General features: G+C 48.9%; 2 protein-coding genes across 2 annotated transcripts in view; one reads left to right on the top strand and one right to left on the bottom strand.

Moving 5' to 3' along the window:
- Window positions 1-17,193, top strand: part of Rhpn2 (rhophilin Rho GTPase binding protein 2) — a 53,846-nt gene extending 36,653 nt beyond the window's left edge. Inside the window, exons 8-15 of the mRNA XM_051207270.1 lie at window positions 1,725-1,912; window positions 2,358-2,514; window positions 5,100-5,219; window positions 6,805-6,999; window positions 8,793-8,869; window positions 10,237-10,383; window positions 10,779-10,934; window positions 16,817-17,193. Of these exons, the coding sequence (XP_051063227.1) occupies window positions 1,725-1,912; window positions 2,358-2,514; window positions 5,100-5,219; window positions 6,805-6,999; window positions 8,793-8,869; window positions 10,237-10,383; window positions 10,779-10,934; window positions 16,817-17,077 (1,301 nt within the window). The 3' untranslated portion in view covers window positions 17,078-17,193. The remainder of the gene's footprint in view (window positions 1-1,724; window positions 1,913-2,357; window positions 2,515-5,099; window positions 5,220-6,804; window positions 7,000-8,792; window positions 8,870-10,236; window positions 10,384-10,778; window positions 10,935-16,816) is intronic.
- Window positions 17,194-18,168: 975 nt separating this feature from the next.
- On the bottom strand, window positions 18,169-22,510 carry Faap24 (FA core complex associated protein 24). Its single transcript, XM_051207311.1, has 4 exons — window positions 22,281-22,510; window positions 21,583-21,722; window positions 21,285-21,437; window positions 18,169-18,946 (listed from the first exon to the last, which is right to left on the bottom strand). The coding sequence occupies exons 1-4, from the start codon at window positions 22,384-22,386 to the stop codon at window positions 18,680-18,682; spliced, it is 666 nt and encodes a 221-aa protein (XP_051063268.1). The 5' UTR covers window positions 22,387-22,510; the 3' UTR covers window positions 18,169-18,679.
- Window positions 22,511-22,646: the final 136 nt, after the last annotated feature.

Genomic DNA, 22,646 nt, shown 5'->3' with positions numbered 1-22,646 from the left:
GCAGGGTACCAGGGCAGCCATCACCACCCTCCAGCTCCAGCATGGCCTCATCATGCATACTGGAGTGGGCCCTGCTTATTCATGCTTTTATTCACTTATCCAGACGCGGTCATCTGGACATCTTTCTGCTTCACCCTTCCAAGTGCCGGCATTATAAGGGTGTGTCACCTGGCATCTGTGTGTCTAGGAGACTTCAATGTCCCTTTCCTTGTTCCTGCAGCTCCTAGTGACCTCAGTTCTACTCTGTGCCTTTGAGTTTGGCTATCCCAGGAACCTCACCAATTGGAATCCTGTACTGTCCATCCTTCCATGGCTGGCTTCTCGTCCTCAGTATAAAGACTTCATTCATGTTGTCTATACATCTGAGTTGCCATCTCCTGTCTTCTGAGACAGGGTCTCACTATGTAGCCCTGGCAGGCTGAAATTCACTGTGTAGACCAGACTGGCTTGGAACTCACAGCGATCCCCCCTCCCTCTACTTCCCCAGTGCTGGCATTAAAGGCCACCACATTTGGCTCCTTCCTCATTTGACTTGTGTACGGTGCTGGGAATCAAGCCTGGGGCCTCTCACGTTGTAAGCACATACTGTGCCATTGAGCTTTGCCTCCAGCCCCTCATCTTTTTTTTTTTTTTTAAGGCTTAAGAATATTCCACTGTCTGTGTGTAGATATTTTGATCACCTGATACTCCATCAATGGTCATTTGGAGAAGTCTATCTATTGGCTAATGGGACTAGAGCTGCAGTGAGCCTGGGTGTCCAAGTAGTGGTTAGGTCCTCCATGCAGTTATTCAGGTCTTCACAAAGGAGTGGAATGGCTAGCTAGCATGGCAACTGAGAATCAGGTAGAATCTTGACATATTTATAGCCCAGAGTATCTCTGAACATTTCATCCTCCTACTTCAGCTTCCCTAGTGCTGGGATTAAAGGTGTGTACCACCTTTAATATTTAATATTTTTTCAAGATGCTTTAGGATTATAAGTGTGTGCCGCCTTTACATATCAATTATAGATGTCTGCCATGTATTCGTGTATGTATGTGTGCATCTATAACAGAAATATGTATATGTTATAAGTTGTATATGCACATTAGATAGATGGATGGATGTATGGGTAGATGGGTGGGTGGATGGATGGATGGGTGGATGGATGGGTGGGTGGGTGGATGGATGGATGGGTGGATGGATGGATGGATGGGTGGATGGATGGATGGGTGGATGGATGGGTGGATGGATGGATGGGTGGGTGGATGGATGGATGGATGGGTGGGTAGATGGATGGATAGATGGGTGGGTGGGTGGATGGATGGATGGGTGTGTGGATGGATGGATGGGTGTGTGGATGGATGGATGGGTGGGTAGATGGATGGATGGATAGATGGGTGGGTGGGTGGATGGATGGATGGATGGATGGGTGGGTGGGTGGATGGATGGGTGGGTAGATGGATGGATGGGTGGGTAGATGGATGGATGGGTGGATGAGTTTTCTTTGCGTAGTTAGTGGCTCATGCTCAGGGCCTCCTGTGTGCTATGCAAGCACTCACAGGTGAGTGGATGAGTTTTCTTTGCGTAGTTAGTGGCTCATGCTCAGGGCCTCCTGTGTGCTATGCAAGCACTCACAGGTGAGTGACACCCCCCAATAGTCGCATTTTCTTTCTTCTTTCTCTACAGCAGCATGATAAAATAACTGTGACTTCCTACTAAAGAGCAACAAATTCTTATTCTAGGGGTCTTAAACTACCTGAAAGAGACATTCACTCATACTCCAAGTTATGACATGAGCCCTGCCATGCTCAGCGTGCTGATCAAAATGATGCTCGCCCAAGCCCAAGAAAGTGTGTTTGAGAAAGTCTGCCTTGCAGGGATCCAGAATGAGTTCTTCGTGCTGGTAAAGGTGGCTCAGGAGGCAGCCAAGGTAAAGGCTTCTCAGTTCCTGTGACTTCTGGGTAGGCAGGATCCGCTGGTACAGGTGCAGGGTGTGTGTGTGTGTGTGTGTGTGTGTGTGTGTGTGTGTGTGTGTGTGTGTGTGAGTGACTGTAGCAGCTCCCCCACTAACTGAGCAATGTGCCAGGGCTGCCACGGTGATTGGTCCACGTTTGCTTGGCAGGTACTAATGTTACAGATACGGATCATGGCGTCCATCTGCAGCTTAGCTGAAAAAGCGGCCTAATGACAGTTGCTTGATCCTCTGTTAAGGCTGATGCTGACAGCGGGCAGACCTGCTTGGCTTTATGCCTACATTCTGGAACATTCTCCAGCAGGGGATTGATTTGGCTGAGAAGAAAGGGCTCTTTCTCTGCAGCCAGGCTTGGGAGGACGCCTGTGCCAGGCTTCCCTTGCCCACATCTCTTCCGTTTCAGGTGGCAGAGGCCTACCGGCAGCTGCATGCAGCCATGAGCCAGGAGCCGGTGAAAGAGAACATCCCGTACTCGTGGGCCAGCGTGGCCTCTGTGAAGGCCCACCACTATGGGGCCCTAGCTCACTACTTTGCCGCCACTCTCCTCATCGATCACCAGCGTAAGGCTCGGGCTCGTAACGCTTGTGGGCTTGCTGCCTTTGGGGGATGCTGAGCTGAGAGTGGCTATCACACAGGCCTGTGGAATTCAGGGTTGACCACTGTACTGGGAGTCAGGGGGGATAAATAGACAAGGTTTCTCTGTGTAGCCCTGGCTGTCCCCGAGCTCACGTTGTAGATCAGGCTGGCCTCCCAACTCGTAGACATCCGTCTGCTTCTTTCTGCCTTCCAAGTGATGGGATTAAAGATATGCACCACCACCACCCAGCTTAAAATTATTTTTTAGTATTTATCTTAAATTTTATTTCATATTGTCTCAGCTATTCTTAACATTGCTGCAAAGAGACGCCGTGACTAAGGCATTTAACTGGGGGCTTGCTTGCAGTTTCAGAGGGGTTAGTTTATGACCATTATGGCAGGATGCATGGCACCAGGCAGTCACGGTGCTAGAGAAGTATCCGGAAGCTGCATCCTTATCCATAGGCAGCTGGCAGAGAGACAAAGAAAGTCACCGGGTCTCGTATGGACTTTTGAAATCTCAAACCCCACACCCATAGACATACCTCCATCAAGGCCACACTTCCTAATCCTTTACAAATAGTTCATCAACATAGGCAAATATATGAGCCTATATGGGCCATTTTCATTCAAACCACGATTATGTGAATCTGTATGTGGGGATCGTACATGTGAGTGCAGTGCCCACAGTGGCCAGAAGAGGGTGTTACATGCCCCAGAGCTAGGAACTGAACTAGGGTTCTCTGAAAGACCAGTAAGACCTGTGTGCACTTTTTTGAGACAGTTTCTCTGTGTAACAGCCCTGACTGTCCCGGAGTTCATGTTGTAGGTCAGGCTGGCTTGGAACTCACAGAGATCTGCCTGCCTCTGTCTCCTAAGTGCTGGGATTAAGAGTGTGCGTCACCACTGTCCGGTTTATTTTCATTTTTAATTTTGGAAGTTTTGAGGATGAAATACAGTGCCTTACTCAGTAGTTTTTTTATTTTAATTCATGTAATTATTGTGTATCTACTTAAAGATGAGGTCTCCCTAAGTAGCCTAGGCTGGTCTTGAACTCAAGAGCCTCCTGCATTAGTCTTTTGAATGCTAAGAATAGGTGTGTGCCACCACACACATCCTCAGGTAATCATTTTGCTTTGTTTTGTTGAAATTGGATGTCATGCAGCCCAAGATGCCCTTAAACTCCTATTCTTTCTGTCTCTCTCGTAAGCGGCAGGCTTTTAGGTGTGTGTCCAGCTAAGGTGATATATATTTAATAAGTGAATAAATTAATTAATTTTTATGTGCTGTCGAGCATCTTGGCCCATAGATAATATTTGAAATGAATCAAAATTAGTGCCATAAAAATCCATGATTAAACTTTTAAATAAAAAATCGGGCATGGTGGTACATGCCATAAGTCCCAGAATTCCAGAGTCAGAGGCAGAGGGATCTCTGTGAGTTTGAAGCCAGTTTGGTCTATAGAGTGAGTTCCAGGACAGCCAGGACTACATAGACAGACCCTGTCTCAAAAAAAGAAATTCAAAACAAAGAAAAAACTACCACCAAAATTAAAACAGATTTCACAAAAAGTCCTGGTTTGACTCCTGGTGGTGGTGGTGGAGCTTATCTTTAATCCTGGCGCTCGGGAGGCAGAGGCTGACCTGGTCTACAGAGTTTCAGGACAGCCAGGGCTATTATACAGGGAAACCTTGTCTCAGGGAGGGAGGGAAAAAGTCTGTTTTGAGCCCTAGTGGAGGCCTGTTTGAAAAGGATCGGTGTCTTACACACCGTGCATGGGTCTTTCTCTTTCTGTTTGAATAAGATTCTGCCACACACCCTAGGCTGGCTTCGGGCTCCCGGTCCCTCCCTGCCTCAGCCCCTCAGTGCTGCGTGTGAGCTACCATGCTCTATTCCTTCATTTTGATGTGTTAAAAATTATGGGGCGGGGATATATTCCCATCCTAAGCATCACACTCACACAATTAGCAATAATATCACATGGTCGGATGCACAGCTTGGCAGTTAGACTGCTCGCCTAGCACGCAGGAAGCCTGGGTTCAGTCTGTACTGGAAAAGCTGGGCGTGGAAAAGCTGGGCGTGGTGGTATCCACCTGTGACCCTCCAACTTGGAAGGGGGAGGCAGGAGTGTGAGATGTTTAAGGTTATCCTCAACTACATATAGTAAATGCCGGTCCAGCCTGAGCTACTAGAGACTCTATCTCCCAAATTAACAAAAAAGGCCTCTTCCAGGAAGGAAGAAAGGAAGGAAGGAAGGAAGGAAGGAAGGAAGGAAGGAAGGAAGGAAGGAAGGAGACTTACAGGGGTATGGCAGTCCCTGGTAGGAATGCAAATGGGGTAGCCACAGGGTCCCAGCCATGCAAGAAGGCTCCATATAATGGTCACCTTGGAGGAGGAGGTTCAAATCCTGAGCCCTGATTATGTGGCTGTCCCCTTGGGAACGAAGGCTTAAGGCCCGGTAGCCTGGGCTATGCCTTGGAGCCAAAAAGAGCTTGGTGGCATTGTTGACACAGAGCTCGGGTCTGGGGCACTGTCTCCAGAGGGATGTAACCTGTGGCTGTCTTTGTAGTAAAGCCAGGCGCTGATGAGGACCATCAGGAGAAGTGCCTGTCGCAGCTCTATGACCACATGCCGGAAGGGATGACACCTCTGGCCACGCTGAAGAATGATGGGCAGCGTATGCTACTGGGTGGGTGTTCCTGTCCCGGGGTCGGGCTCTGCTTGCTCCTCAGCCCCCAAACGGGGCTCCGAGGGAGGGCTTGGGAAAGGAGACCACCCTGCACTGAGAGATGGTGTGTCCTAGTCCTAGTCACAGGCAGCTTTCCAGAGCTAAGTCCTCAGCTTCATGAGTGTCCAAGCTTCCGAACACAGCCTGGTCCTTGACTACTTCCTGACACTGTAGCTGTTCATGGACGGCCCTGTGCCACACTGCTGTGGGAACCGTTGTTGTCCCCTCCCCTCTCCTTCCCTCCCTTCTGAGAATTGGGGGTTGAATAAAGGGCCTCGTGTGTGCTGGGCAAACACATGACCACTCACCATGCCCCTGCCTTTTTTGACATTTTTCATTTGGGGGCAAGTTCTTGGTAAGATGCCCAGCTTTGGAGCCCAGGCCAGCCTCGAGCTTGCCGCCCTCCTGCCTCGGCTCCCAGGTGCTGGCAAGCACTGGCTCCTCTTGTCATTTGTGCTTCACCCACAGCAGTGAAGGCTGGGGATGGGGAACCCTGGTTTGGTGGCGAGCATGAGCATCTCCTCATCTTGGTGACAGTGGCTCTGCCTCCGGGGTGCCTTGGCTGTGCCTCTCTCACAGCAAGTCACACGGGTCACCTCCTCTCATCCCACCACCCTGGCTGAGGTCACTTTAGCAGAGCTTACCTACCTCACGTTGACCCCATTGAACCCCACATGGCCCCACGAGATAGGCCTGGTAGGACCCCTCATTTTCATAGCTCGCCCCACAGACCCTGGCCACCTTAGTCCTCGGCTCACACCCTGATGGGCCCCTCTGCTCACACCCTGATGGGCCCCTCTGCTCACACCCTGATGGGCCCCTCTGCTCACACCCTGATGGGCCCCTCTGCTCACACCCTGATGGGCCCCTCTGCTCACACCCTGATGGGCCCCTCTGCTCACACCCTGATGGGCCCCTCTGCTCACACCCTGATGGGCCCCTCTGCTCACACCCTGATGGGCCCTTCCTTGGCACTTGGGAGGCCAGGGGTGAGCGCTGGCCCTGGCTGTGACTCACTCTGCCCTTCTTCCCGCCCGCCCTCCTTCCTTGCAGACCTGGTAAATGCTCCTGTCCCAGGGCCTTTGGACTTGCTTGTTCTTTTAGGAGCATTTTCCTGTCACGTATCCTCATGGCTGCTGCTTTACCTCAGAGCTCTGCTTTAACCTAGCTGTCCTGTTGGTAGAGCTTTCCCTAGCACACGGCCCTGGGTTGTCTCCCTGGGACCACATAAAACAGGTGTAAGAGAATATGCCACACCTATGATCCTAGCATTAGGGAGGTGGAGGCAGGGACCAAAAGTTCAAGGTCAGCCTTGGCTATATAGTAAGTTTGAAGCTAGCCTGGGATATTTGAGAACCATCCACCACCCACCAAAAGAAGAAAAGTTACTTCAGCAAATATATATGCTTGCGCGCACACACACACACACACACACACACACACACACACACACACACACACACACAACAGGAGAAAATACTTCCCTCTTTTTCAGTTACTCAATCAGAAAAGCGTTTCTTGGTCTGGGAGATGTTTCTGTCTGCAGGTAAAGGACATCTGCACCGAGCCATTGGCTGCCACGAGGAGTCGCTGAGGGAGGCCAACCTGTGCAAGAAGTTGCGAGACATTCAGGTGCTTCGCGATGTGCTGTCCGCCGCCCATCAGCGCACTCAGCTCAAGTACAACCAGCACCGAGAGGATGACGATCTTCTAAACTTGATTGCTGCTCCAGATGTCCTTCGTGAGTAGTGGGGACTGTCAGCTGGCTGTGTGGCACCTGTGGTGGCCACAGCTACACAAGCCTGTTTTTAGTTACCCATCCAGGACTGAACTGGGGAGACCTATGCCGGGCCTGTTGTAGGTTTCAGTGATCTCTCTCACACAGAGATGCCGGGGCTTCTCAGTCAGCCCTGCAGCTTCCCCAGGGACTACACTGCTGTCTTCTTTTCCGTCTGCCTCCCTAGCCTGGAAGCCAAATGTGTACCTGTTTCTACTCCTGGATTTGCTCTTTCTTTTTTGTTTTGTAGCCCCAACATTTCTAAGCATCTCCTAGGTGTCACGCACTGCAGTGTTGAGGCAGCCTAGACACAGCTGTGTGGTCTCTGCAGGGCCTCTCAGGATTTTTTTCTGTTTAGTTGGAGATCGGAAATTGGAGGGTAACCTAATTGAGTGAGGACCCTTCTGAGGATGTAGAGGAAAAACCAGTTTAAGCCGGGCATGCTGGAGCCTCTGCAGCAATCCTCCCCCCAGGGTACGGGACAAGACACCCTTCGGAATGGAGAGACCTGCTATGAGACGAGCATCTGTCAGAGGATTTCTCTGTGGTTGGATCCTAGACAGATGGATTAGAGCTTTTCTGATTGCCTGGGAGGACAGGAGTTTTAGTTTCTATAGCCTGCTTCAGGGAGGGAGTTATGAGCCATGGCTGAGAGTCAAAAAAGTGTGTATCGTAGTGTCTCACCCTCCTTCTTTCCAGCATCTCTGATCTTGGTCTGATCAGGACCTGTTCAAGCTAGAATACTGGGCTGTTCTGTATCAGTATTAGCATTCATGGCAGCTGCCATAGTGTATTAGTACTGAAGATGATGTTAATACTACTTGTGTTGGAGATGAGGAAGAAGCTGGGGGTATAGTTTGGTGACTAGGTGCTTTAGATTCCTGCTGGTGAGTGAGGCTCAGTGGTAGAGCCCCTGCCTAGAATCCCCCAGTGAGGGGCTGGGGCCATGGTTCTGTGCACTTCCTAGTGTGTGTAAGACCCTGCATTTGATCTGAAACACAACCGAAAAACGGACAAAGAGGAAATGTTTAGGGATCCAGGTTTTTTCCCCAGGTGCCCCCACATCAGGTGGAAGCAGGAATGCCTGTCAGGGATTCCACTCAGATGCTGTATTCCCCTCGGCCCCAGAGGTAGACACTAAAACTCCCCGGCAGGAGGAAGAACTGTAGCACATGACGTGACTTCACCACTCTAGAGCAGACTCAAGCCCACGGGAACCCAGAGTCCCGTTGATGTTCTTAAGAACCGGTAGAGTCGCTATATGAATGGAGGGAATCTGCCTTGGTGACTGGGTTTCCGCTAGAACAGCACTTCTACACCCTGTAGGTCAAGACTCCTTTGGGGGTCAAATGCCCCTTTTGCAGGGATTGGTTGCCTAAGAGCGCCAGAAGACACAGATCTTTACATAGTGATTCATAACAGTGGAAACTTACAGCTACGAGGTAGCAATGAAATAATATCATGCTTAGCGGTCACCATAGCATGGGGAGCTGTATTAAAGGGCCGCAGCATTGGGAAGGCTGAGAACCTCTCCATGAACAAGCCCTTGGAAGATGGAGTTTTGTCTGGTTGTCTCTGTCCCAGCTCTAATAAAAGCACGGTCACCCGGGCCAGGCCTGAAGGGGTTTCCGTCTGCGCTATGAAGTATTAAAGGTGTTTAAGTTTAGTGTCTTTGGAGAAGGTTTTGAGACCTGAGTTCTCAATAATTACTCTCTGTGACACACCCACTTATCCCAATCTATAATCTTCTTTTCTAGCAAAAACTGAGCGAGAGGCCGAAATAACCTCCCCCCAGTTCTCCAAAGTGACAGTTACAGACTTCTTCCAGAAGCTGGTACGTCAACCACTTACTTAATTCTGACCACTTATTTTGTAAATTACCTGAAGACTTTGAACCTTTTAACTTTTCTTCTTCTCCTCCTCCTTCTTATTATTATTATTTTGTTTTGAGGCAAGGTTTCTCTGTGTAGCCCTGGCTGTCTTAGAAACTGACTCTGTAGACCAGGCTGCTCTCGAACTCACAGAGACCGGCCTGCCTCTGCCTCCTGAATGCTGGGATTAAAGGCGTGCACCACCTTGCCCTGCCTTTTTCTTTTTAAACGAGCATGAAAAGTATTACATGTTATTAACTTTAAAATATTATTAATTACTAATTATTATTGTTGTTATAATAATGTGTGGGTGTGTCTGCATGTGGGTATGTGTAGGTGAGTGCAGGTACCCATGGTGGCCGAGGCCTTAGAGTCCCTGCAGCTGGAGTTACAGGTGGTTGTGAACTGCTGTGTGGAAACTAAACTTGGGTCTTCTGCATGAGCAGCGAGTGCTCTCAAATGCTGAGTAACTTCCCCAACATCACCTATTATTAACTTGAGAGCTTTTTTGTTGGTTTTTTTTTTATTTATTTAATTTTATATAACAAAGCCCAATTAAATGAAAACAAACATTTATACACAATATTTGGGAATTTGGGCATCGTTCTTTCCAAACTACTTCCTGCTGGTAAGGGGCACTGTCTTGGGGGATTCGAAGAAGATTCAGATATCCTAGCTGTAGTCTGTAGGGCTGTTTTGTCCAGCTGTTTGGAATGTAGGATCAGCTTGTACTCTGTTTCAGACGGTCTGGCGTGATCAAACCACATTAGTCTGGAAGGAATCCACATCTTTTCATTTTCTGTGGAAACAAAAATAGAAATCCTTTTCCCCAGTAACTTGTTCTTCAAGTTAAATTTTGGAGTCAAAGCATTTTTTGTTGGTTTGTTTTTAAACTAGCATCTAACTATGTAGCTCTAGAATTCGCTATAGAGATTAGGTTGGCCCCAGACTCACCGGAATCCACCTGCCTCTGCCTCCTGAGTGTTGGGACTAAAGGTGTGTGCCATCGTAGTAGGTTCAGGGGTATAGCTTAGTCACAATGTACTAGCCTAGCATTTGCAAAGCCCTGGGTTTGAACCCTAATAGAGAGAATATGAATGAATTTCTAAAAGATAATTTTATTTTAAATGCACTGGACAAGTTAGAGACAGTGTAAATACTGTTCTTGTGTGATTGCTCAGCACACGGCCCCTGATGTGACATTAGGCACAATGGAGCTGGTTGACATAAAGGCAGGGGCATCCCTTGACTCCATGTGTTTGAGACCAGCCTGGGCCACATTGGCAGCTCTGCCTCCAAACCTTTCACCGCATGACCCTCTCTTCCCAAGGGACCCCTGTCTGTGTTTTCGGCCAACAAGAGATGGACACCTCCTCGAGGAATTAACTTCACAGTGGAGGAAGGGGACCTGGGTTTCACCCTTCGAGGGAACGCCCCAGTCCAGGTGCATTTCCTGGATCCTCACTGTTCTGCTTCGGTAAGTGGGAGGGCCCACAGGGATGGGGAGGAGCCAGAGCCAGAGCCAGCAGCCTAGACACAAGTAGCTGGGTGATGGTGGATTTTGGGTTTGGCAATGTCAACAGGCTGACTCTTAGGTGAAAGGCCTTCTGGATGCTTCCTACCCACCACCACTACCCCTCAAATGGATTTTTGTTTCTTGTAGTAAACTTTCTGTAAATGTAGGGCTGGGGATATAGCTCGATGCTGGAGCACAGAATTAGCATAGGGATGTACCACCAAAAAAAAAAAAAAAAAAAAAAAACAAAAGACAAAGTAAAACAGACTTCCAGCAATGGCTATTTAGACCAGGAATCAGGGATACAGTCTGGGATTTAATAAATAACCCTGACTTGTATTCAAACATCTTTCTAGCTGGCAGGTGCCAAGGAAGGAGATTACATTGTTTCCATTCAAGACATCGATTGTAAGTGGCTGACGGTGGGTGAGGTTATGAAGTTGCTCAAGAGCTTTGGAGGGGATGACATTGAGATGAAGGTCGTGAGCCTCCTGGACTCCACATCATCCATGGTGAGCGCAGACACCTGTGGTGGTGAAGGGTTGGGGGAGGTCAGTGGGAGTTTGACCTTGGCGGTGTCAGGTCCCCTGTCTCCCATCTGAGGCCATCCCCCCTCATCATCCTGGGGTGCACTTGCCCTGGGTCAGAGAGAACTTGAAAAATGACACACAGGAGTAACACAATAAAAATGCTCAGATAAAACTGAGCCTAGTATATTCCTGGAATCCTATCACCTGGAAGGGTGGACATAGGAAGGTTGAGTTCCTGGCCAGCCTGGGGTATGCTGTGAGTCCCTGTGCCGGATTATGGATGGGTGGGTGGGTGGGTGGGTGGGTGGATGGATGGCTCAGAGGTTAAGAGCACTGACTGCTCTTCCAGAGGTCCTGAGTTCAATTCCCACCTACCACATGGTGGCTCACAGCAACCATAATGAGATTTGGTGCCCCCTTTTGGTGTGCAGGAATACATGCAGGCAGAACTTAAGTCTTTAAAAAAAAAAAGCATGGTGATATATGCCTTTAATCCTAGCACTCAGGAGGCAGGCAGATCTCTGTGAGTTCAAGGCCAGCCTGGTCTATAGATTGAGTTCCAGGACTGGCTCCATAGCTACAGAGAAACCCTGTCTCAAAAACAAAACAAACAAACCTCCCCCCCCCCCACAAACTGAAATAGTTGGTTTATACAAAAGGGCTTAGAGACCATGAGAGTCCCTTCCCTTGAGATCTTAGGAAGTGTCTGCTGCTTCCGTAAGTTCATGTGTGACCTTTGAATGTTTATCCAGAGGGAGGAGATGTACTAAAGCGTCAGCTTCCTTCTCTTTTGTACTTTGCCACACCTAACAATGTACCTTAATGTTCACACTGTGACAACTTTTACAATACGTTGAGCCTAAGCTCGTGTCTGTGTTAGTCAGCATTTCATACTGGAACAGGAGACCCGAGGCGAACTGCTTAGGAAACAAAGAGGTTGATTCAGCTCACCATTTGGGAGGTTGGAAATCCAGATCTAGTGGTCCCATTGTCCTGGTTATATGTTAAGGTTGACCCAAGGACCTCTGTGAGGCTTGCGTGAGTCAAAAATGGAGGCATGGGTGTGGTTTTGAAAAGATTAGTGTGGTCCAGTGTCTAGCAATGGGCCTGAGGCTGATAGAGCTTGAACTCAAGTGTGAGTAACGAGAAGGAAAGAGACGGTAGAAGAGACATAAGGGGCAGGGCATGGCTCAGGGTTTGAAACCTCTTGCTGTTCTTGCAGAGGACCTGGGTTCAGTCTCCAGCATCCTCGCGCAGCTCACAACTGTATCTGGTGCCTTCTTCTGGCCTCCTTGGACACTGCAGGCATTCATACACTTAACGACAAACAATTAAAAAAAAAGAAAGAAAATAAGGGCCTGCTGAGTGAGCGCAGCACCAACAGGAGCGCAGACGGTGTTAGAGAGATAGGATGCTGAGTGAGCGCAGTGCCAACAGGAGCACAGACGGTGTTAGAGAGATAGGAGACCTCCGCACACGTGTGCGGGGACCAGAGGGGACTGCAGGAAGTGGAACGGTGGGGGGGGGGGTGGAAGCCATTCGGTCCTTACAGAGCGGGGCTGACAGTGTACTTCATGTTGCTATGATGAAGTCAGTGACTTAGGAGAGGTTGGTAGTGACTCATGGCTTCAGGGGCCATCCATCAGGGTCGGGGAGGCTTGGCAGCAGGAGCGGGTCTATCTGTCCTCACATCTTGGTAGATCAGCAGATATCACCTTCAGGGCTCATTTGGAACCTCCATTTCTGCCTGCTAGGCCACAGTAACAGTTGCCATAGCCTCCCAAAGAGAGGGCAGCCTTGAAACGGCCAAAAAGTAAATAAGACAAATCAAGGAAGTTGAGACTCAAGGTACACTGGAAGGAAACCATGGAAAATGCTATGGGGTGGGGACCCATACACAAAATCCCATGGGGCTTCTGCCCCGGCAATCAAGGCGCCACCAGGAACGGAAGTTTCAGAAGAGGTTGTACAGACAGCGGTGTATGGTCTTGACTGTGGCCAGGAGTCTGGGTGCAGAGAGCTTCCTCTGCTCCCATGACCGATCAGAAATCTGTTTCTGTTGCTGCCCCGCCTTTGAACCGGGCAGCAAGGAACCGGACACAGGGGTTAAAAGCAGTCAGTCGTTGACTGGATTTGAATTCTGGCCTCACCCAGCCAGGGACCTCAGGCAAGTGCAAGAATAGCTCTGACTGACGCTCAAGACAGTGGAGAGAGAGGATCTGTGTGGCCTTAGTGGGTAAGGCCCGTGTGGCAGGGAGTAAGACCCACTTGTATAGATGGTAGGTGTGGTAGTGATGCCCATGCTTGCTATGGTGGTTCTTTGTAGCCAAGGACGACTGCGGGTAATGACACCTGAGCCCTGTTTGCTTTTAAAAGAGTTCTGGTTGTTAGTTTCGATTATGTGTAGGTGTGTGTCCGTGTGAGTGCAGGTGCCAGAGCATCGGGTCCCTTGGATCTGGAGTTAACAGCTGCTTGTGTGCCTTTGGACACGGTGCTTGGAACTGAACTCGGGTCCTTCCAGAGAGCCGAGGGTGCTCTTAACCACTAAGACGGCTTCTCGGCCTCTGAACACTGCTTATAAAGACCTTTTTTCCAAACAAAACCCAGTGGCCAGGGCCGGGGATGTGGCTCAGTCGCCTAGCACCTGGGTTCCCGCCCAGTGATTAAAAAAAAAAACAAAAACAAAAACAAAACGCAGTCAAGTGGTAAGAACAAATGAAAGACTGTGCCTGCCCGAATCAGTCACCTGCCAGTCTTTGTTTTGACTGGTGGGACCCGTGCTCCTCCCTGGAGGAGTACAGACACAGTGGAAAGAATCCATGGTTTGGGATGGAGAGCTGGAACCAGGCCCTGCTTGTCAAGCCGTATGACTTCAGCTGCTCAGTGCCCCTCTGAGCCCTGATGTGTTCTTGGCAGTAGGTTTCAGGAGCTTGACCCGGCAGCGTCTTCAGAAGTGCTCTGTGAAGCCCCCAGAGTCCCAGACAGGGCCCAGAAAGGCTTGGCCAGGCGGTAGCATGTCGTGCAGGAGCAGCAGAAGCTGAGGATAAAGGAACAGAGAACCTGGGAAGGGAGCTGACCCCAGCGTGACCCTGGCGGGGGGGGGGAGCGTCAGTGACGCGTCTCCGAGAATGTGGGGGTATGTGCGTGCAGACATGCGTGGATAGCGGAGCAAGCCTGTGTCTGCTGGGAACCGTCTGTGAGGCAGGAATGCAGGGTGTGGGCTGGTACCTGGAGGAGAAGGAGTGGAATCCAGGCAGCTGGCCGGCATGTCTTTGATGCCAGTGCAATTGCATGTAGTGCAAGGCTCCCTGGAGGATGGGTATCTGTGTTGAGTGGGTGGAGGTGAGCAGAGAGGGTTGTGAGAGAGGCAGCTGGGGCAGAGGGCTGGAGGGGCCAGGGGAAGATAGGAATGCCAGGTCAGGGGTCATTATTCAGAGATACCTGGTCAGGGAAGTCAGTTAGTTGGAGAAATACCCTCGGGCAACTGTTTTGAAGGGTGGTGGGGGAGGTGGGAGGGCCATGGTGGAATTTAACTGGAGCTGACACCCTGCCAGAGGAGTAAGGAAGAACCGTGAGAAAGCCTTTATCATGATAGAAGGCGGCAGCCAAGCAGGCGAAGGGCGGGAAATCTTCAAAACCCTGCAATTTGGTTCCATTGTTTTTAGTGATAGTGTGTGCCCTGTTGGATTCTAGGAAAGGGAGAATCGTGACTGAAAATCACCAGCGTCTACTGTTGCTGTGATGAAACACCACGACCAAAAGCACCTTGGGGAGGAAAGGGTTCGTTCCTCTCATGGTTCCCTAGAACCCTTCATCATCAAAAGCAGTGAGGGCAAAGGACAGGAACTCAAGCAGGGCAGGAACCTGGAGGCAGGAGCTGATGCAGAGGCCACGGAGGGGCGCTGCTTACTGGCTTGCTCCTCATGGCTTGCTCAGCCTGCTGTCTTATAGAACCCAGGACCAGCAGCCCAGGGATGGCCCCACCCACTATGGGCTGGACTCATCAAGAAAATGCCTTAGAAAGCATTTTCTCAACCCAGGTTTCCTCTTCTCCAGTGACTCTATCCTGGGGCAAGTTGACATAAAACTAGTCAGCATACAAGGTGACTCACCATAAATATCCTTCCCATATTGTTCCCTGTATTAAAGATCAGACAGGAAACTCTGGACCCCCCCCCCCAACCAGGCTTCCTGAGTGCTAAGATTGCAATGTGTATCAACTCACTGCCTCTGTCCTTGTTTACATATTAAGTTTTATTTCTTTATCTGGTGTGTGTGTGTGTGTGTGTGTGTGTGTGTGTGTGTGTGTGTGTGCGTGTTCCATGGAACACACGTGAAGATCAGGGGATGACTTGCAGGCATCAGTTAGTTCTCTCCTTCCATACGTGTGTGGGTGCTTTTACCTGCTGAACCGTCTTGCAGCCTTTGTCCTGCTCTTCAGAGCCTAATCCTATAAAAGCATCAGCTACCCAAGTTGTAGATGTTTTTACATTCATTTATTTGTGTAAGCACACCATAGCGTGCGTGCGGAGGCCCAGGGTAACTTGGGGGGGGCTTTTCCCCTTTCCGTCAGACAGATTTAGGTTGCCATCTCGACAACCTTCTATCACCCTAACTTTAGAGAGGGTGCTGTCAGTGTACAGTGTGAGCCGTAGACTTGTGGGGTCTTAGTACAACATCTGCTTTGACTCACTGACCTCCAGCTCACTGTGTAGCTAAGCCTGGCTTTGAATTTTTAATCCCCCTGCTTTTGCCTCCCAAGTGCTGGGATTCCAGGCATGCAGCGCCTCGCCTGGCTTGAGTCTCAGACTTGTCTGTCTAGTAATAGCTAACACTTTTTTTTTTTTTTTTTTTTTACATTCCAAACCCTGTTGCCCCTCCCTTCTCTCCTCCTGCTCCCCCCCCCCACACCTCCCATCTGCTTCATGGAGAGAGAGGGTAAGGCCTCCCCCAGGAAGTCTAAGTCTGTCCCAAGGCACCTCTCCACCCCCACACCTCTGTGTCTAGGCTGAGCAAGCTATCTCCATATAGAATGGGCTCCACTAAGTCAGTTCGTGCATTAGAGTTAGATCTTGGACCCACTGCCAGGACCTCATATGTGTCCCAGTCACACCACTGTCACCTATATTAAGGAGTCTAGTTCCATCTTATGCAGGTCCCCTTTTGTCAGATCAGAGTCAGTGATCTCTCACTAGCTCAGGTCAGCTGGTTTCCCCATCATGGCCTTGACTCCTTTGTTTATATTATCACTCCTCCTCACTTTGATTGTCCTCCAGGAGCCTGGCCCAATGGTTAGTTGTGAATTTCTGCACCTGCTTCCATCTGTTTCTGGAAGAGGGTTCTAGCTTCTCTGGAGTTGTGGATTGTAGGCTGGTATCCACTTATGAGTGAATAATACTGTGTGTGTGTGTGTGTACGCATGCATTTTATTTATTTATTTATTGGTTTTTTGAGCCAGGATTTCTCTCTGGCTTTGGAGCCTGTCCTGGAACTAGCTCTGTAGACCAGGCTGGCCTCGAACTCACAGAGATCTGCCTGCCTCTGGCTCCTGAGTGCTGGGATTAAAGGTGTGTGCCACCAAGGCCTGGCAGAGTACATACTATGTTGTCTTTCTGGTTTTGGGTTATCTCACTCAGGGTGTTTTTCTCTAGTTCTGTCCATTTGCCTGGCACTTTTAGGATATCATTGTTTCTTACTGCTGAGTAGTCCTCCATTGTGTAAATACACCACATCTTCTTTATCCATTCTTCAATTGAGGGACATCGAGGCGGTTTTCAAGATCTGGCTATTATGAATAACATTGCTATGAATACAATGTCCTCATGGTGTGAATAATACTTTTCTTCTTCCTTCCCCACGAGCAGCATAATAAGTGTGCCACTTACTCAGTGGGAATGCAGAAGACTTACTCCATGATCTGCCTGTCCATGGATGATGACGATAAAACTGACAAAGCCAAGAAGATCTCAAAAAAGCTCTCCTTTTTGAGTTGGGGCACCAGTAAGAACAGGCAGAAGTCAGCCAGCACACTCTACCTCCCGGCAGTTGGCCTGGCCAGGCCTCAAACCAAGAAGAAACTCCCGACACCCTTCAGCCTGCTCAACTCCGACAGCTCTCTGTACTAACGGGGGAACGCAGTCAACTCCTTGGATAACAAGCCTGTTTCAACCGACCTGTGCCATGATGGAAATGTTCTCCAGCCCCATCTTCTCAGAGTGGAAACTTGCATTTGGTGGCCTTACGAAAGGGAGAAGAAACCCCTGGGAATTGGTGGAAAGCCCAGCTGCAGGGGGATTTTCCCATACCGCTGCACTTATTGTATGAAGTAGGGCATAGAGGAGCCTGGGTGGTGTGGCTGTTCTTAATGGCTGTGGTTATGACATTCAGGCACTGTGGGAAATGAATTGGGGCCACCTACCTTGGTATATCTCCGAGTGTCTAGATTTGGGTAAGAGTGATTTCTTAACATCAAGTTCAAAGGACCCTTGAATGGATGCAGGTTAGAGGTGGTTTACTGAAGCCAGGCTTCTTGGCAGATCTCTGTGAGTTCGAGGTCAGTCTGGTCTACATAGTGAGTTCCAGGACAGCCAGGGCTACAGAGACAAAACAGGCTGCTTTCTCTCCTTGGGAACTCATGAGCTGAAAATGGCAACGTTTTATGTCATCCCTCCATAACTGAATGTCATTTCCTAGGTAAAATCCAGTGCCAATTTTGCCTTGACTTTCTCCAGGATCAACTTTCCCTCCAGTTGGCCCCTGCTGACCAGTTGCTAACACAGCAGCAGTGTTAGGAGATACTGTCTACAGGGTAGATGATATGCTGTTTGATACTCAAAACGTTCATTTTGTTTGAAGTAGGAGGTATGTGACTATGCATTTTAAGAGTCTCCGTTTAAGAAGTAGTTCTGCAGTTTACAAGGTAAAGACGTAAACTTCCTCAAGTTGAAACCTCTGCTTGACTTTTTTAAGGTGTATCTACCTACCAACATGACTTTGGGGCTATGGGTTGGATGACACTGTGACTGTTTTCCTGAGTCATGGTTGATATGCTTAAAGATGTAGCCCGTGGATCTGAATTTGAGAAGCGATAAGAATTTAAATAGTTTTCTATTGTGCAATATCTTAAGAGAGCCAACGCCTTTAGGAAAGTGAGCCCACTGTCCCCGGGGCTCTTTGTATAGATATTTAAATAAACAGTCATGTTCATTGTTTTGAGTTCATATTTCCCTGTGCTTTTATTTCATTTGAATTACTTCTGAATTGTTATTCATCTGAGGCACTAAATATTTTTATTGTGTTGAGGGCGGGGCGAAGGGGGATGAGATGAGGGAAGAGAGCCTTTGTTTACATCGGCAACGTCCCCAGAACACAGGTACCTGATGTGTGCAGAGAAGACCCGGGCTGCGTGGCCTTGACACTGGGAATAGGGGCACTCCCTACACAGCGCCGCCTGGAACCTCCCAGGACCTTTTTCATGGAGCTGGCTGCCGCTGCCATGAGTCTGATACCCTTTGGATGATCCTCACGAGATCCTTTTGACCTCAGCAGAAAGTAGACAGTGCCACCGAAGCGCCCAAGGCCTGGGTGGACAAGGCAGGGTGACTTGTATGTGAGCTCTGTGGGTCCTCGCTTTGTCTTTCACCTGTTGCCACTGAGAGGTGGCCTTTTTTCTTCCTTTTGAAGTATGGAACCCAGATGTTGTAGTCCGTAGTGGACAGGAGGGAAAGTTAGCTGTAGGGCTGCTGTCTGTGAGGTTGGGTGAAGAAGGCGTGGATTTGCTGTGCCACAGCGTGTCCCACGACCTCCTCGAGTTCTTGGATGGAAGCGTTACTCAGGTGCTGGATGGTTGGGAACTTCTGCAGCAGAAGAGGAGCCTTAACTTTTCCAACCCCTGGGATCTGCTGCACAGTCTGAACAAGGGACAGCTCAGAGAGCACACACCGCTTCTTCCTGAGGAAAGGGTTCCTGCTGGGCTCCTGGGTTTGCTCTTGAACCTGAGTGGGAAAATGAAAAAGAAAGCACATGGGCGCCCTCTGGTGGACAGACCTGGCTCTGTGAATCCACTGCCAGCCTGGTCTACATTGTGAGCTCTAGGCCAGCCAGGTCTACACAGTGGGGCCCTGTCTCAAAGAACAATCTAGGCGATACCAGGAATGTGTTAATTAATTAGTGTGTTTATTTGTTTGACTTTTGTGAATTGTTATTGGGGCTTGTCGTGGGTGGGAAATGCTATCTTGCATTATCTGGGGGAGGCATGCGTGACATGTAGAGGTCAAAAGGCAATTTCGTGTGTGCTCCAGGGATGGAACTCAGAGTTTCAGGGGGCAAGTGACTTGCCCCCCCAACACTTGCTAGCTGGTGGCACCTTTTTGCAAAGGTTCCCCTGGGAGATCCGGGCATGGCATAAGGCCTACCCCCAGCACTTAGGAAGCTTTGGTGGGAGGGGCTGCAAGTGTGTGAAGTCGGCATGACAAGCTGCAAGCCAACCTGGGCCACGCGGTGAGACTTGGTATCACAAAGCAGACATGTAGCCGGGCGTTGGTCCCAGCACTGGGGAGACAAAGGCAGGTGGATCTCTGAGTTCGGGACCAGCCTGGTCTACAGAGAAAGTTCCAGGACAGGCTCCAAAGCAATACAGAGAAACCCTGTCTCGAAAAACAAAACAAAACAAAAAGCAGACATGTTTCCTAGGAAAGTGTGAGGAGACAAACTGAACACTCAGGAACAGAGCAAAGGACAAGAAACCAGTGACATTTCTTTTTGTTGTGTATGTGCATTCATGTAGGAATACAGGCTCCATTCTCCTGTGGTTTCAAGCAAGGTCTCTCTTTAGCCCGGAGCTGGCTGACTAGGCTAGGCTGGCTGGCCAGCAAGCCTGTCTCTCTCCCCAGAGATAGGATTATATGTGTGTGTCATCACGCCCAGCATTTTTACATGGGTTTGGCAGGGGTCAAATTTAGGGCCTCATGCTTGTGTAACAAGTATTTAAACATTGAGCCATCCCCCAGCCTCAGGGCTTTTATTTTATCTATTTATTTTTAAGAAATAAATAAAGCTGGATGGTGGTGGTGCATGTCTTTAATCCCAGCACTCGGGAGGCAAAAGAAAGAAATACAATAAGCCTATACGCAGAAATACTGAAGTACTGAGCCTGGCATTCCTGAGCTTGTGATTCCATGAGCTAGGGAAGAAGAATCAGGAGAACCAGGAGATCAAGGCCAGCCTGAGCTACATGAGGCCCCACAGGGAGAGGGGGAACACACACACACACACACACACACACACACACACACACACACACAACAAACCAAGAAATGCTCGTACTTAGGCAATGGCACGTGACAGAGAGGCAAAGGGACCTGCCATCTTTACTAGTACAAATGCAGGAGAATGGTGATGGCGTTAGTGCAGCCTGAAGTCCAAAATCAGAGCTGCAACCTGTTCCCTTTGTCACAGGCTTGTAACCGTCATCAGTGCAAAGGATTCCAGAAATCAGAGAGAGAGGTGTCACTTAGTTGGCAGAGTGTTGGCTTTGTATTCCTTTTTTTTTTTTGTTTTGTTTTGTTTTTGTTTCTTTGAGACAGGGTTTCTCTGTGGCTTCGGAGTCTGTCCTGGAACTCCCTTTGTAAACCAGGCTGGCCTCGAACTCAGAGAGAGCCTGTCTCTGGCTTTGGAGTGTTGGGATTAAAGGCATGGGTTCAATCTCCAGCACTGCCTAAAGCCCGGTGTGGGTGATACTTGCCTGTAAACTCAGCTACACGAAACCTTGCATCAAAATTCTTTTGAGAAGGCTGGGTGGTGGTGGCGCATGCCTTTAATTCCAGCAACTGGGAGGCAGAGACAGGTGGAGCTCTGTGAGTTCAAGGCCAACCTAGTCTAGAGAGTAAGTTCCAAGACAGCCAGAGCTACACAGAGAAACCCTGTCTTGAAAAGACAAAACAAAAATGTTCAGGGCTGGAGAGATGGCTCAGTGGTTAAGAGTACTGGCTGCTCTTTCAGAGGACCTGAGTTCCATTCCTAGCAACCACATGGCAGTTCACACCTGTCTGTAACTCTGGTTCCAGGACATCTGGCACCCTCACACTGACATACCGGCAGGCAAGAACACTAATGCACATAAAAGAAAAAATAAATAAATAAACCATGAGTTCCAGGACAGCCAGGATTTTTACACAGAGAAACCATGTCTCGAAAAACCAAAATAAATAAATAATAAATAAAATCTTAAAAAACCAAGACCATTATACTGAAGGCAGCTTCGGTATATAAGGATCTAAGGCCACCTGAGAATCTAATGGACAGGATGTCGTACAGGAGGAAGCCGGTACTTACCAACTGGGTAATGAGGCAGGATGCTTCCAACTGGTTGGCTACGGGGAGCAATGCCATCCCAAGGTTAAGCACGATAAACTTCTGGACTGCTGGAAAGTACTGCTCACTTATCTGTGTTTTTTCAACTATTATAATCCCTTGAAGATGTCCAGACTTCAAAAGAAAAGACAGTAAAGGGGTTGGCAACACGATTCCTTGTAAAGTTCAGAAATGTACCGCTTAGTGCTTGGTATTGTGGAGATGGGTGATGGAGACGCAAGGAGATGTTGGATTTCAGAGCCTCTAATTCAGTACTTACATTTCTAACACGAACAAGTCTCTTTCTGTAGCCATGTCCCGCCACCAAATCCGCTTCAGTGACATAGAGAATGCAAGATCTGCTGGACAGGTAAAAATCTGCCAATGCCAGACCCTCCTCAAACACGAGTTTAACTTTTCCTTAAAATACAGACAAGAAAATAAATTTTTAGAAATTCCAAATAAGGCAACGGTTAAAATGCGTTTTTAGTCTGTATGAAGACTCATTTTTAAAATATGTATGTTTGTGTGTATGTACACATGTGTGCAAGTACCTTGAGTGTTCAGAACAGCGTAACTCCTCTGGAGAGGAATTAAAGACAGTAGTGAGCAGCCCAATGGCGGGGACGAGGTCAACTCTAGGCCTTCCTTTTAATTAAAAAATTATCTGTATGTTTTACTTGCATATGTGTCTGTTTATATGTGCATGTGTAGTGCCCCAAAGATCAGAAGAGGGAGGGGTCTGATCCCTTGAGTCACAATGTGGGTGCTGGGAATCAAACCAAGGTCCTCAGCAATGTCCGCCAGTCCTCCTAATCTTTGAGCTATCTCTTCAGTCTCATTTTATTTAGAGACAGGCTCTCATAGCCCTAGCGGGCCTTGAACCAGCTAAGGAGTGTTGGGCTTACTTAGTATTCCCCCACGCCTTTAATGTGATGGGAAGAAAGGGGTGTGATGGAAGGCAGTCCACTCACTAACCTTGCATCTCCTGGGCCAGTTGGGACCCACGCCATTTCTCATTAGCCACAATATGCCCCAGCGGCACGTGCACCGGACCTGCACCGCCAGGTGAGTTCCTTTCCATCCGTGGCTTTGGTTTAATGAGGGAAATACTAGAGCAGGCTGTTGCATACGGTTCTACACGAAGTCCCGACCTCTATGCCAGGATCTGTGGAGTGGCTTTTCAGGCATTTGAATTCTTATCAACCGAGACCAAAATTCCAGAAATATCTTCTTTTAAGAAAATACGCCTGCGTCTTATTATGAAGCTTGGCTCTTTACTGCCAGTTGGCTACTAGCTCAGGTTGGGCTCGAATTCATCCTCTCAGGTGCTGAATGACAGCC

Source organism: Phodopus roborovskii, unplaced genomic scaffold (assembly GCF_943737965.1).
Source record: "Phodopus roborovskii unplaced genomic scaffold, PHOROB, whole genome shotgun sequence".
NCBI lineage: Eukaryota > Metazoa > Chordata > Mammalia > Rodentia > Cricetidae > Phodopus > Phodopus roborovskii.
Note: the sequence above shows the minus strand (reverse complement) of the source record. Positions and strands in the feature narration are given on the sequence as shown.